Source organism: Carcharodon carcharias, chromosome 16, assembly GCF_017639515.1.
Source record: "Carcharodon carcharias isolate sCarCar2 chromosome 16, sCarCar2.pri, whole genome shotgun sequence".
In the NCBI taxonomy this organism is placed as follows: domain Eukaryota; kingdom Metazoa; phylum Chordata; class Chondrichthyes; order Lamniformes; family Lamnidae; genus Carcharodon; species Carcharodon carcharias.
The window spans coordinates 71,964,455-71,980,655 of NC_054482.1; the positions used below are offsets into that span (position 1 = coordinate 71,964,455).

General features: G+C 43.8%; 1 protein-coding gene across 1 annotated transcript in view; it reads right to left on the reverse strand.

Annotated features, from left to right (window-relative positions):
* The window catches only part of agbl4 (AGBL carboxypeptidase 4), a 1,082,368-nt gene extending 1,067,110 nt beyond the window's left edge, over positions 1-15,258 (reverse strand). Inside the window, exons 1-3 of the mRNA XM_041207821.1 lie at positions 15,208-15,258; positions 14,323-14,345; positions 4,987-5,111 (exon numbers count right to left, since the gene is read on the reverse strand). Of these exons, the coding sequence (XP_041063755.1) occupies positions 4,987-5,111; positions 14,323-14,345; positions 15,208-15,258 (199 nt within the window). The remainder of the gene's footprint in view (positions 1-4,986; positions 5,112-14,322; positions 14,346-15,207) is intronic.
* Between the last annotated feature and the right edge of the window lie 943 nt (positions 15,259-16,201).

The following is a 16,201-nucleotide window of genomic DNA, read 5'->3' on the forward strand; positions in this document are numbered from 1 at the left end:
AAATTCAGGAATTAGTTTCAATAAACTTACTTTGTTCTTTGTTTTAAACTCAGAAAACCTAGCTGACTATTTTTTTATAATCTGAAAGCATAAATAGTGGGACTTCTGCAGTATTGGTATAGAACATTCTCTCTAAATTAATAAAATAGAACTCAGTTACATTCAGATCAGGAGTGGTGAACAGAGAGCGGTAGTGAGAAGTGACTGAGAAGCATTCTGGGAGAGGTCAGCGCAGTCACCGCAACTCAGAAGGGGATCGAGGAGAAGGGCCCTTGCACTCAACAGGAGGAAGAGCATCCAACAGAGGGTAGTAGTGAGAAGTGACTGAGAAGCATTCTGGAGAAGTCAGCGCAGTCACCGCAACTCAGAAAGGGATCGAGGAGGACCCACTGTTAAAGAATGGAATAGCCCCTAACATTACATTGCTGTAGTGTTTCCATCCCTCTCTCCTCATCAAATCAAACAAAAAAAGAGGGCGAGGCAGTGCCTTCGGGAGTGCACCAGATCTGTGAGGGATACTCTTCTGAAAGTGGACTTTAAAAAAAGCAGCTGATTGGTGAGTAAATCCTGGTGAGTTTTTTTTTCAATCTATTAAAGTAATTATTGCTTAATACTGAGGTAGGAGTTAAAAAGTATAGAGTAGTACTGTACAAGTATAATTAGTCAAGAAACAAGGTTCCTAGCTAACCTAAATAAGGCTCTGAGCTAGCTATTATTTAAGGGAGTACCTAGCTTAAGTGAGAGGGACGTCATGGCAGGAGAACTCAGACCCATTATATGTTCCTCCTGCAGGATGTGGAAAATGAGGGGCATCTCTGGTGACCATGTGTGCAGAAGGTGTGTCCAAATGCAGCTTCTAGCTAACTGGATTTCGGAGCTGGAACTGCGGGTGGACTCATTGTGGAGCATCTGCAATGCTGAGCAAGTTGGGGGGAATAGCCTGTCAGGGGAAAGCAGCAACAGCCAGGTTCACAGCACCGTGGGTGGCTCTGCTGCTCAGAACGGTGAGAGGAAAACAAGTGGCAGGGATATACTGATAGGGGATTCAATAGTTAGGGGCACAGACACACGTTTCTGTGGCCGCAAACGTGAATCAAGGATGGTATGTTGCCTCCCTGGTGCCAGGGTCCAGGATGTCATGGACCGGCTGCAAGACATTCTGGGGAGGGAAGGTAAACAGCCAGTTGTCATGGCACACATTGGTACCAACGACATAGGTAAACTAAGGGATGAGGACCTGCAAGCTCAGTACAGGAAGTTAGGAGATAAATTAAAATGATGGACCTCAAATGTAGTAATCTCAGGATTACTCCCAGTTCCACATGCTAGTGAGAGCAGGAATAAGAGGATAGACCAAATGAACACGTGGCTGGAGAGATGGTGTAGCCGGGAGGGATTCAGATTCTTGAGGTACAGAGACCAGTTCTGGGGAAGGTCGGACCTGCACAAACCGGACGAGCTGCACCCAGGCAGAGCTGGGACCAGTGTCCTTGCGGGAGCTTTTGCTAGTTCTATTGAAGAGTATTTAAACTAGTGTGGCAGGGGAATGGGATCCTAGGAATAGGATCGGATAGGTCAGATTCAGATCAGAAAAATGGAGGTCGGACATTAGCTAGGCATGTTTTGATAGACATGGAGTTATGGGAGAAGCAAAGTTTAAAAAGTGTCCAGCAAGGGAAATTGACAGGGTTAAACTGTTTATACTTCAATGCAATGAGTATTACAAACAAGGTAGATGAGTTAAGGGCACAAGTAGACACATGGCAACAGGATGTCATTGCTAAAACGAAGACCTGGCTAAAGGAGGGATAAAACTGGCAGCTTAATATCCCTGGTTATACAGTCTTCTGACACAATTGAGTAGGAGATAAAAAAGGACGGGGGGAGCACTACTGGTTAAAGAATCAATTCCAGTTGTGAGAAGGGATGATATACTAAATGAGTCAACAAACGAGGCTTTATGGACTGAGCTAGAAATAAAAAAGGGGCAGTCACATGACTGAGAGTATACTACTGACCCCCAAATAGTGAAAAGGAGTTGGAAGAACAAATAAGTCGGCAAATTTCTGCTTGTAAGAACAAGAGGGCAATAATTGTAGGAGACTTCAACTATCCTAATATCAACTGGGATTTAAACAATATAAGGGGCACTGAGGGAGAAAAATTCATGCAGTGTGTCCAGGAAATTTTTTTCAAACAATTAGTGACAAACCCAATGAGAGGAGATGCAATTCTAGACCTAGTCTTGGGGAACAAAAAAGGGCAATTGGGTGAAGTGACAGTTGGCGACCATGTCGGGGACAGTGATCACAATTCAGTTAGATTTAGCATCACCATAGAAAAGGACAGAGATAAGGCAGGAGTAAAATTCTTGAACTGGGGGAAGGCAAATTTTGCTGAAATGAGAAGGGACTTGGCTGAGGTGGACTGGACAGCACTGCTGGAGGATAAAACAGTGGAAAACCAGTGGGAAGCAATAAAAAGCGAGATCCTAATTGTGCAAAGTAGACATGTCCCCTACAAAAATAAGAGTGGTACTGCCAAATGTAGAAGCCCTGATTGTCTAGAGGAATACAGGGGAAGATCAAACATAAAAAGAAAGCGTATGATAGGCACAAAGAACTAAGTGCTGCAGATAGCCTAGACGAATATAGGAAGTGCAGGGACGAAGTAAAAAAGGAAATAAGGAAATCAAAGAGAGGGCGTGAAAAGAGATTAGCAAGTAAAGTTAAAGATAACCCAAAGATGTTTTATGAATACATTAATGCTAAAAGGTTAGTTAAGGAAAAAGTGGGACCTATCAGAGATGAAGATGGAAACTTGTGTGTAGATGCAGAGGCTGTGGGAAGGGTTTTGAATGAATATTTTGTCTCCATGTTTGCAAAGGAAAGGGAGGATGTAGATATAGTAGTCCAGGAGGAACACTGCGAGATATTGGATGGGATAGTCATAAAGAGAGAGGAAGTACTCGAAGGGTTGAAATCTTTGAAAGTTGATAAGTCACCAGGGCCAGATGTGTTGTTTCTGAGGTTGCTGAAGGAAGTCAAGGAGGAGATAGCAGATGTTCTGAGGATGATTTTCCAATCTTCACTAGATACAGGGGACGTACCGGAGGACTGGAAAAATGCAAACGTAGTTCCATTGTTTAAAAATGGATCAAAGGAAATGCCAAACAATTATAGGCCAGTTAGTCTTACATTGGAGGTGTGCAAATTAGTAGAATCAATCCTGAGAGATAGGATTAACTGTCATGTGGATAGGCATGGACTAGTCAGGGATGGTTAGCATGTATTTGTTAAAGGAAGGTCTTGCCTTACAAATTTGATTGAATTCTTTGAGGAAGTGACAAGAAGGGTTGATGAAGGTAATGCAGTGGATGTTGTGTACATGGATCTTAGCAAGACATTTGACAAGGTCCTACATGGCAGATTGGTCAGGAAATTAAAAGCCCATGGGATTCAGGGTAATGTGGCAAACTGGATAAAAGGTTGGCTTTGTAACAGGAAACAAAGGGTAGTGGTCGACGGATGCCCTTGCGAATGGAAAGTTGTCTCAAGTGGTGTTCCACAGGGCTCAGTGTTGGGAACTTTGCTGTTTGTATTATATATTAATGATTTGGACGTAACCGTGGAGGACACGGTTGGGAAATTTGCAGATGACACAAAGATTGGCCGAGTAGTGGTTCTCCAAAATGATATAGATGGGTTGGTGGAGTGGGCGGTAAAGTGGCAGATGGATTTTAACATAGAGAAGTGTGAGGTCATACATTTAGGGAGGCCAAACAGTTACAGGGATTACACAATAAATGGGAATATACTGAGAGGGGTAGATGAAGTGAGAGATCTTGGCGTACGAGTACACAGGTCCTTGAAGGCAGCAGTTCAAGTAGACAAGGTTGTAAAGAAGGCATATGGAATGCTCTCCTTCATTGGCAGAGGTATAGAATATAAAAGTAAGGATATAATGTTGGAATTGTATAAAACACTGGTGAGGCCACAACTGGAGTATTGTGTGCAGTTCTAGTCACCACATTATAGGAAGGAGGTAATAGCTCTGGAGAGAATGCAGAGGAGGTTTACAAGAATGTTGCCAGGGTGAGAAAAGTGTAGCTACAAGGAGAGATTGGATAGGTTGGGGTTATTTTCCTGAGAACAAAGAAGGCTGAGAGGTGACTTGATTGAGGTGTACAAAATTATGAGGGGAATAGATAGAGTGGACAGGATCAAATTATTTCCCTTGGTGGAGAATTCTAGAACCAGGGGACATAGATTTAAGATAAGTGGCAAAAGGTGTAGGGGGGACATGAGGAAGAACTTTTTTTTTTACACAGAGGGTAGTGGGTGTCTGGAATTCACTGCCCAAGTTGGTGGTAGAGGCAGAAACTCTAAATTCTTTTAAAAAGTACCTGGATCTGCACCTTAAGTGCTGTAAGCTGCAGGGCTATGGGCTGGGTGCAGGAAGGTGGGATTAGAAAGGGCACCTGGGTGTCCTTGAGCTGGCATGGACAAGATGGGCCGAATGGCCTCCTTCTGTGCTGTAACTTTTCTATGATTCTATGGTAGAACAGGGGAGTCATTTTTATCACTCCTCATGTGGTTGTAAGATATTGTTACACAACCTGATTCTTCCATCACAGAAAACTTCAATCAGGTAGTGCTGGACAAACATATGCAACAATCTCAATACTTGAAGACTTTACAGCCTTTTTAAATGGTTTGCTGAGAAAACTTAGCATCTTTTCACATAAGTTCCTACGAACTTGAGATTTTGTGAACTTTATCAGGATCAGATTCAGCTGACTTTGTTTAAAGCAAGCATTTTTTTAAATGGCTTGATTTACATTGATACACTTTACAATTCATCCAACATGAGATTTAGTCCATTTTCCAAAAACCTATCAAATCTAACACAGCATGAACTGAATACTGAATGCAAGAATGATACAAACACAGTTTTGATTTGAACCAAAACTATTTTCAGACTTACCACTTTCAAAACAGGCATCAAATATTAAATGCCCTTTCTTAGGATGCCCAGTGTAGCCAGTGGGAATGACAAGAAACTTACTGACATTCCCAACTACCGCATCTTCACCTCCGTTTTCACTACCTGTAGAGTAGAAAATCATTGTCAAAAATCGAAATATATTTAATTCTTTCTTTTGTGGGATGAAAACTTTCAGATGTATTTTGTCATAAATAAGCAAAAAACTGTGGCTATTACTGTTTCAATTTATAAAAGGTTAACCAAATCTTCTTATTTCAAGGTAATGAAAAAGCTAGTGGAAATTGGACTTTCTGATTGGTTACATCAAATTAATAGACTTGAAGTAATCATAGGCCAGAAATTTTCCCCCATTGGGGGGGTTGTGTGGGGGTGGACGGGGGCGGGCGTGAACCCGATTGGCGCCCCCAACTGGGGACGCACAGCCATTTTACATGGGCAGGCCAATTAAGGCCAGCCCAGCATGACGCTCACCCGGAAGCGCTGAGCCCTCTGTTTACAGGTGGGGGGGGGGGATTTCCCTGAGAGGTTCCCTGCGCTCTTTGGAGCATGCGCACGAAAGAGCACAGAGATCTCCTCAAGGCAAAGAGGAGCCTCAGGGAGATTTGGTGGGCTAAAATTTTAAATAAAGGTTTTTAACACTTAAAACATGTCCCCTCTTGTGGCACTATCACATAAGCTGGGACATGTTCAAAGGATAAAAGTATAAATTTTTATTAGCTTTTAAAACACTTCATGAAACCGGTGGATGAGGTTTCATGAAAAACATGAAGGCCATCTGGGTTCTTCACTTGCCCATCAACCTTAAGGTTGGACGGGCAGCTCATTGAATTGAATTAATTAAGTTTTAAATGGCCTTAATAGGCCTTTCACAGTTCAGTGGGCACGCAACCAACTTGGTTACATGCCTGCAGAACTGAAAATCTAAATGACACATGGAGACGTCGGGACGCACGCCTGACGACACTGCGCATCATTTTACGCGTCGGCAAGTGGGCCCCACCCCTGCTCGCCGATGGGAAAATTCTTCTCATAGTCAACTAGAAAAAGAGAGAGGTTTCCATTGAGCCAGGTGTCTGTCCACAGTGTACTTGGTGCAATTTTACAATCAGGTTTTGTAAAGGCACCAGAATCATCTTCCAATTTACAGTAAAGTATATTCAAATTAGGCACTAATGATGTCACGGAATCACAGTGCAGAAGAGGCCTTTCGGCTCATCAAGTCTGCACCGGCACATGAGAAACACCTGACCTACCCACCTAAGCCCATTTACCAGCACTTGGCCCATAGCCTTGAATGCTATGACGTGTCAAGTGCTTATCCAGGTACTTTTTAAAGGATGTGAGGCAACCCACCTCCACCACCCTCCCAGGCAGTGCATTCCAGACCATCACCATCCTCTAGGTAAAAAAGTTTTTCCTCACATCCCCCCTAAACCTCCTGCCCCTCCCCTTGAATTTATGCCCCCTTGTGACTGACTCTTCAACTAAGGGGAACAGCTGCTCCCTATCCATCCTGTCCATAACCCTCATAATCTTGTACACCTTGATCAGGTCGCCCTCAGTCTTCTCTGCGCCAACGAAAACAACCCAAGTCTATCCAACCTCTCTTCATAACTTAAATGTTTCATCCCAGGCAACATCTTGGTGAATCTCCTCTGCACCCCCTCCAGTGCAATCACATCCTTCCTATAATGTGGCGACTAGAACTGCACACAACTGCACACAGTACTCCAGCTGTGGCCTCACCAAGGTTCTGTACAACTCCAACATGACCTCCCTCTATGTCTCGATTGATAAAGGCAAGTGTCCCATTTGCCTTTTTCACCACCCCACTAACATGCCAATCTGCCTTCAGAGATCTATGGACATACTCCAACATCCCTTTGTTCCTCAGAACTTCCTAGTGCTATACCATTCATTGAATACTTCTTTGTCAAATTACTCCTTCCAAAGTGTATCACCTCACACTTCTCAGGGTTAAATTCCATCTGCCACTTATCTGCCCATTTGACCATCCCGTTTATATCTTCCTGTAGCCCAAGACACTCAACCTCACTGTTAACCACCCGGCCAATCTTTGTGTCATCTGCAAACTTACTAATCCTACCCCCACATAGTCATCTATGTCGTTTATATAAATGACAAATGATAGGGGACCCAGCACTGATCCCTGTGGTACGCCACTGGACACGGGCTTCCAGTCACTAAAGCATCCTTCTGTCATCACCCTCTGCCTCCTACAACTAAGCCAATTTTGAATCCACCTTATCAAATTACCCTGTATCCCATGTGCCTTTGCCTTATTTATAAGTCTCCCATGTGGGACCTTGTCAAAGGCTCTGCTGAAATCCATATAAACTACATCAACTGCACTACTCTCATCTACACACCTGGTCACCTCCTCAAAAAATTCAATCAAATTTGTTAGGCATGACCTCCCTCTGACAAAACCATGCTGACTATCCCTAATCAAACCTTGTCTCTCCAAGTGGAGATAGATACTCTCCTTCAGAAATTTCTCCAATAGTTTCCCTACCACTGACGTGAGACTCACTGGCCTGTAGTTCCCTGGCTTATCTCTCCACCCCTTCTTAAATAGCGGAACCACATTAGCTGTTCTCCAGTCCTCTGGCACCTTCCCCGTGGCCAGAGAGGAATTAAAAATTTGGATCAGAGCCCCTGCGATCTTCTCCCTTGCCTCCCTCAGCAGTCTGGGACACAAATCATCCGGACCTGGAGATTTGTCTACTTTTAAACCTGCCAACACCTCCAATACCTTGTCACTCCCTATATCAATTTGCTTAAGAACCTCACAGTTTCTCTCCCCAAGTTCAATACCTTCATCCTCATTCTCTTGGGTGAAGACGGATGTGAAGTATTCATTCAACACTCTAACAATGTCCTTTGGCACCACTCATTGATTGCCTCCTTGGTCCCTAATGGGCCCTACTCTTTCCCTGGTTATCCTCTTCCCATTGATATACTGATGGAATATTTTGGGATTTTCCCTACTCTTACCAGCCAGAGCTTTCTATATCCCCTCGTTTGCTCTCCTAATTGCTTTCTTAAGCTCCACCCTGCACTGTCTGTACTCCACTAATGCCTCTGCTGATTTGCTTCCCTTGTACCTGCTAAAAGCCTCTCTTTTCATTCTCATCGTAACCTGAATATCTCAGGTTATCCATGGCTCTCTGGGCTTGTTACTCCTTCCTATCACCCTAGAGGGAACATGTTGAGCCTGTACCCTCCCCATTTCCTTTTTGAACACCCTCCACCCACCCACTGTTCCTTTATAGATTTCCCCACAAGTAACTGTTCCCAGTCTACCTTGGCCAGATCCTGCCTTATTTTACTAAAATCCGCTCTCCCCAATCCAAAACATTTTTTTGCAACTTGTTGATTTCTTTGTCCATAACAAACTTAAACTGTACCATGTTGTGGTCGCTATCACTAAAATGCTCGCCCACCAGCACCTCAGCCACCTGTCCTGCTTCATTCCCCAGAATTAGGTCCAGCAATGCACCGTCCCTTGTTGGACCCTCTACATATTGACCTAAAAAGTTCTCCTGTACACATTTCAAGAAATCCACTCCAGCCAAGCCCTTAACACTATGTCTATCCCAATTAATGTTGGGGAAGTTGAAATCACCTAACATAATTACCCTATTGTTATTATCACTTAGATATCCAGCTATTTTCTAAGGGTCCATTCAGCCCATCGAGCCAGCTCTGCCATTCAATAAGAACATGGCTGATTTGATTGGGACCTTAACTCCACTTTGCTGCCAGCCCCCATAACCCCTAACTCCTTTGTCGATCATCAGGTAAGATCCAGTCATCAACCCACCCATAGAGAAGGACAATCCAGGGCTGCTAATGTTTTGTGTTGTTTTTATAGAAGAACACTGTAATCAGATTTGTAGCATCATTTTGAGTTATTGCTGAATTTATCTTGCAATTTTCTCCGTTTCCAGCCAAGATTTCTGAGACTGGCGATGTTGTGATAAATCCAAAATATTCGGACAATGGATTTCCTAATGGATGGATTTTTAGAGAAAGATGACATAATGATGCAATACCACTTGCCAGCATGGTTAGGCTGCATCAGAGGCAGACTATGACAACCTGGAAGAACCCAGCTTCCCACTTTGACAGGCACAAGTCCATATTCTTTGCAAAGACCATGTCAAACTGGTTATACAGGGTTTGAAACAGAAAACAATCAAATGCAGACTTGTACCCTTTGCTTCTACAGGTCACATACAAGACTAACAGGACCTGTACTAGTTAGCTAGCTGTAAGCCTCCAGGCTTCTTCTGGTCTCCTTCCAAACTTTTATGATTAATTATGATTGAGCTGCAATTATATTGACTGCATCCCTACCCTTTTTTTGTCGACATCAACCCTCTAAAGTATGTATTCCCTTTTTTATCCATATTGCCACTCCATCTTCTTTCTTATCTTTTCTATCCCTCCTAAATATATTATATCCGGGTGTGTTTCCTTGCTGTTCTTGTCCAGTATGCGGCCAGATTTCTTTAATGCTATCAAACCTGGATATTCTTGTAAAGTTATATGCTTTCACTTTCCCAGGTTTATTTATCACACTCAGTACATTGAAATACAAGCATCCAGAACATCTCTGCTTTTAAAAAAACGCCACTCATTTTCCCATAATCTTTTGCCTAAGCTACTCCCTATCTCTACTTCAGTTTTCTCCCTATTTATAACTAGTCTATGTTATTAATATGTATATTCAAAAAAACAGGCCTGTCCATGCAATGAACTCTGCAGGATTCTATTCATACCAGCTCCCAGAGTGATAATACAATTATGATGGGATAAAACCAGAGGGGCATCATCAATGAAATAGATGCAGCTGAAATGTGGAGGTTTGGTATCACAAATTTTGCAATGTTACTCCTGCTCTTTATAGTTCCCTGTAAATGAAAAATGGGCATAGGGTGCCTAGTCAGGAATGCCATTTGCTGGGAGGATTGGGGCAATTCTATTTTGATTGACAAGCTTTTGTTTCTTCAATAATTTGTGCTTACTACCCATTAGGAAATCCACTGTTCTAATTTCCAGTGCCAGAAATATTAGTTGAAGGCCTCCTGATAAACTGGATGGATACTTTGTGTGCCTTGGGAAAATGTATGCACACAAAAATAGTGAAACGACTCACCCATGGATCATTAATAATGGATGACTACCACTCCTTCTCTGTCTCTTTAATCCCAAGGAGGTAATATTCAGCCATTCTCTAACTCCTTTTCTGTAGGTCCACCAAAGCAATAAGAAGTGTCAGAGAAAGATGTTGATGCTACTGAAGGGGATGATGAGGACCAAATAAACAATGAATCACAGCAGCATGTTCATGTCATTTCTCAGGGCAACAGTACATACCAAGCTTCTAGACATGTGCTCCACAGCTGTGGAACATGTCAATTGACAACAAGGTGCAAGCTTATGATCAGGGTCACTTCAGCCCCCATGACCCTTTTGCGCAGCATGAGGAGGCACCTCCCACAATCCTAGACCTTGCATGGCACTTAAAGAAGGATTAGGATAGCTGATTGAAACCCACATGTAATCACCCAGGGGAACCACAATGTTAAGAAAGAGTAGAGCAATTGAGTGCACTTTGCAATTGTTTTACTAAAATAGATTATGGACTGACATGGTACTTTGTTAATCGTACAGGTTAGTCATAAAGGAAAGATTGCACTCATTTAGTAGACTTATTCACTCATGTGATTACTATTAGTACAGTTAGGTATGGAAAAAGAGCACAGATTTGTTGTAATGTGGTAGGATTAGTAGGGGACCGAAAGGATGCTCCTTTATGCAAGTGGAGAGGCAAAGATTAGTCAAACAGGAAAAGACGATATCAGAGATGATCTGTGTTCTAAAGTTCCATGCAACAATCACTGAGAGATCCTTTGAGTCTCATCAGCATGATGGTCTGCCCTATGTAGCTCTGGCTTGAACCAAGGAAGGGGCTCTTCATCCACCAATGAAAAGTCCATGGGCCAAATTTTCATCTTCAACAAGGGTAGCTGGAGTTGGGAAACCTCCCAACTTGGCAGACCCAGTTCGGTAGAAAGTGCCCTGTCAGACACAATTGTCACTCCGAGGGAGGGCAGGTGCATGATAAAGCCAAGCCCACTGCCCCGAAAGCAGAACGAAGGTGGCCATAGGGCAGCTAAGTGCCGAGGCAGGCTGTGTAAAAGATCAGCCTCAGTTCTCTGGGACTTCATTCCAGTTGTTTGCTAACATTTAAGGCCGTCTGGGCCTCGCCCCTCAAACCCCCTCACATCCACCCTCAATTCCCCATGCTACCTCCATGACAACTGCTCAAAAAAAATCATAATTTTATTTTTTTGAAAACTGATACTTTTACAAGGTTGTAGCAACAGCAATCAACCAGACCTTTAAACTGTCAATTACAGAAGCTATAGCCACTTAATACCTTTGTACCTTATTTCAGCCAGTGACAAAACAGAGCACCGACAAGCTGAGAGCCCAGACTCCCATAAAACGTTTCACTTTGTTGACACACCTGGGGAGAAGAGAAAACCTTGCCTGATTGACAGCTTTATCATGTTATAACATGCTACTTTTTCTGTGATCTGTTTTGTCAATGGCTGAATGTTTGTTTGCACAGGACAAAGAGGTGTCAAATGCTCATAGCCTCTGTTATTCACACTTTAAAGCTCTGGTTGATTGACTCTTTTATAGGGTTGAAGAATCAGCAGTTTCTTTTAAATACAATTTTGAATGTGTGTTTTTTAAAGCTGTTCCACAAGCGCCAATGTTACTATAGGTTTCATTGGTTCTGTATAGAGTGTATGCTGCGTGAATAAGCATGGAAGTGCCTTGAGTTAACATAAAGGTTATGAGGGGCCACTGTGCTTGGGTGGGGACATGTGTTGGCATAAGGCCTTTTGACTTTAGCTTTCCAAAGATTTACAAACTCAGACCATGGTTCACAATTCTCATGAGGGGCCATGAACTCTGAATCTTGGAGAAGCTGTCCTGATTCCACAAAAATTGTTGAGAACTAGGAGATGCCTACCCCTGCAATGGAGCTGGCCAGGTCAGGAGTGCCAGGTGTGGGTAGTTTATCCTGCACCACTGAAAATTGGGGCCACCAGGAATGGGAGCAGGAATCACAGAATCACATCCCATCTACCATTTTTAATTCCCCACCTCCCTTGCGACACGGTTGGACGCATGTAAATCTGGGCCCAGGTCTTGCTGAAGTATGAAGCTTTGGTGGGCACAGCTATATTTATTTTGACATCTGATTCTCAGGATATGGCAAAGTCCCTACTGACCCACACAAGCAGTGCTTTCAAAACTCCAACAGTCCTCTCAATGAACAATCGATAGTAAAAGCAAGTGCCTTATTGTAATACTCCTTTTCTGCTGTTTGGATCACCGTTGTTATTGGGGTCATTCAGACATGGGAGCAAAAGGATAGACTTTGTCATCCAGAAGCTATCCATCAACTTGATGTTCTTCCGAAGGATGAAGGCATCATGGCAAGTTTTTGCAGCTCAAGCACTGACATATGATATCTGATTGTTGTCACATGCAATATGCATTTTGAGAGAGTGAAAGCCGTTCCTATTGACATAGTTGAAGAACATCAAATAAATGTGGGTGCCACCAATTGTACCCTGAATCTCAGGGGAGCCAATAGCTACATAAAATTGAATGACCTTACCTCATGCTGCAATGCTGTAATTCCAAAGGTAATAAATTGGCCCTCGCTCCAATAAAATGTGTCAGTGGATTAACAAATGCATGTTCAAACTGTACCCTAGATAATGTCACACAGATTCCCCCTTTGACTGGCTGAAGGATGTTGTGCCATAGAAAGGTAATGTTTGGTGAGCTACATTACCCTTAAACGATTAACTATTCTTAACTCCACCCTGTGCTGCTGTTTCTTTTCTATAATAATGACACACAGTGATATGACCATAGAGAATACCATCCCTACTCCCGAGGATCCCAGCTGTGCGTGGGGTAATTAAAAATTTCCTGATGGGCCCTGTCAAAAGCAAATGCATGTTTTTATGCCTGGAAATCAAAAAGGAAAGCACACCAAAATGTTTCCCAGCCTTAGAACAGTGTTCAGACTCTACAGAGTCTTCAGGTTCATTTTCATTGAGCATGGGGTCCCTCACAGCTGCTACCCCTTTCCCCTCGCCCCCCCAATAGCACAGTCTAATCTTCCTGTCTAACCTTCCATTGCATTAGCAGTGCAAATTGGGAAGGTCATACAGAGCAAAAGTAATTTCATATATCCAACACTACCAAATAAATACTTTACATCTGTTTAACAGTGGAAGAAGAGAACAAAATACCATTAGTGTAACAAAACCCAAAAATATGCAAAAGGGAAAAACTTAGTGGAGTTATGACAATTTTTTTAAAAATGAAGATAATGGGACTTAAGTAGACAAATGCCCGAGGTCTGATGGTCTCTAATCAAGAGCTAAAAGATATAGATGAGGAAATTGTTTAATGTACTAGTTATAATTTTCCAGAACTCTCTCGATTCAGGAATAGTGCCTTTGGAATGGAATATCGCCAAAGCAATTAAATTATTTAAGAAGCAAGGGGAGGGAGAAACCAGGTACCTACAGATTCATGAGTTTAGCATTAGATATATGAAAGTTATGAGAACCTATCATCTGAGACAGAGAGCTGGATTTTCACGCTGGGGGCCAGAAACGGAAGTTGGGACAGTTTCTGTATCCTGAAGTTGTCCTCTGGGAATCAGAAATGAACCCCAGGATTCACTGGGGCCACTGCTTAATTGCTATAAAGACGAGTTTGGTGACCAATTAGTGGCTGAGGGGATAGCAACTGTGGCTGCTGTCTGGGTGCTGAAAATAGACACTGAAGACTCAGTGAACTGTGAGCTGCATTTTCCATTTCCACAATATCTCAGAAGATCTGGAGGAATGGAACCAAGAACTGTCTTGGTTTTTGGACACTGACCTGGAGATGATGCTGGAGGCAGTGAGGTAAAGGAGAAAGGTTGTATTCCTGGAACATGAGAGGAGTTATCCACCCATCAGACCATGCAGGCCTCGATAGAAACCACTACCACTGTCAGCAGCAGAGACGTCATGAGAAGAACCTATATCCAGGAAAAAGTTCAATGACCTCATAAGCTCTGGCAATGTGAATGCTACCTCCAATCCTCAGGATAAGCCTCTGGGTATTCATCCTCCAACAGACACACCAGCTGAGGAGCCTCAGGGCACGTGCTGCTCCTCAACATGGGATGGGTATGCATCCAGGGCACTCACTGACCCCTCAGAATTGGCTCAGAGCCATAGTAATGCTGAGAACCTGTCACTACTGACACATGCATCCTCCAATGAATTGAAGCTGCTGCCATGGCCAAAAAGCAGAACAGTGCCTTACTGTCCTCTCTTTGGTTCTCGCAGGATAAATGGGTACATAATGCCCGAGAGAGGGCCAAAACAGATGAATGCATACCCCACTTGCAGTTCATCACAGCAATGAATGTTAGAGTTAACCTGGATCATGGATCAGGAAGAGGTTGGTCCTGGCAGATTGTAATTATCTCTACCATGAGTGTCCAGAGGGAAAATGTGGTCAGATGGGGGTGCATTGCACTCTACCCTGACCAACAGAATGATGAACATTGTGTTTCAGCTCTGCAGAGGCACCTGCCCTCCAAGGCTAGCTCTCATGATCTCGTGTCTCCTACAGTTGCAGATGTCCCCCGTGAGGAAATTTTCTCCCTCTCCAACAGCAGCCTATGACCGCCAGCAAGGAACCGAAGAAGTACATTCAGAACTTACAAGCGCACCATCCACCCACACAGATACTCTCACCTCGATGGGTCTTCGCTTGCTTCTAGATAGGATGGCATGGCCCTTGTGTGCATGCAAAGGCAGCTGTGGTCAGTTACTCTCAAAAGGAGAGGAGAGACACAGCCATACTTGGCTGAACACAGATGAATGGTCTCAGAAGTCACTGGAAATGAGACTCTACTAAGACCAGCAGCAGATGCACTCTCACATATCAGAGCTCCCTGAGGAACTGTGAGGTCACAAGCAGAGGATGGAGGAGTTTATACAGCCCAGGTGCACCCCAGTGGCTCAGGGCTTTGAACACATGAGCTCCTCCACGGAGACAGTGGCCAACCTCAAGGATGGTCATGTGTGACAGCACTCGAGGTCCATGCAGGAAATGCATATTGACGTCCACAGGATGCCAGCCTAAGTAGCCTGGACTGGTCAATGGCACTGGTGGTGCAGAGATGTTTGGAAGAGGTGCCAATTGCACCCCAGCCCATGTCCCCTCTAGCCATCTGGAGCGACCACCAAGGTCTGAGAATGTCACCCCTCGTGGGATGCCTTCATCATCTTCAGCCTCCTTGGTTCCTCTGACAGTGGGAGCATCAGTGCAGCAAGGCCCAGTGACAAAGTCGGCCCCTGCCATCATGCAAGTTATTGGGGGAGACAGTGGCATAGTGGTAGTGTCGCTAGAACGGTAATCCAGAAGCCCAGTCAAACGTGCTGGGGAAATGGGTGCAAATCCCACCATGGCAGCTGGCAGAATTTAAATTCAATTAATAAATCTGGAATGTGAAGCTAGTCTCAGTGATGGCAACCATGAAACTGTAATCAATTGTTTTACAAACCCATCTGGTTCACTAATGCCCATCAGGAAAGGAAATCTGCCACCCTTGCCCGATCTGGCCTACACGTGACTCCAGACCCACAGCAGTGTGGCTGACTCTTAACTGTTCTCTGCAATGGCCTAGCAACACAATCAGTTCACGGGCAATTAGGGATGGGCAAGAAATGCAGGCTTTGCCCGCAATGCCCACATCTCATGAAAGAATAAAGAAAAAAAGGTGCAGAAGCCTCCGGAGTTGCCCCCACACGCACCTCCACAACGAGGATGATCATCACATGCATCTCAGTAGCAAGCCAAGATAGGTGAGCAGGATACCTCCACCTTCTCTGAAGCTACAGGAGAAACACCACCTAGCAGTGCCAAGCTTGGAGGCCACCATGTTGCATGGAGCACCGACTGGATCAGTGGGTTGTCTTCTTGCTTTAAGTGTGCACTGATTTCCTTTCTGAGCACCATGTAAGTAAAGATACTTGAAGGCAAATATGTGAGGTTCTTT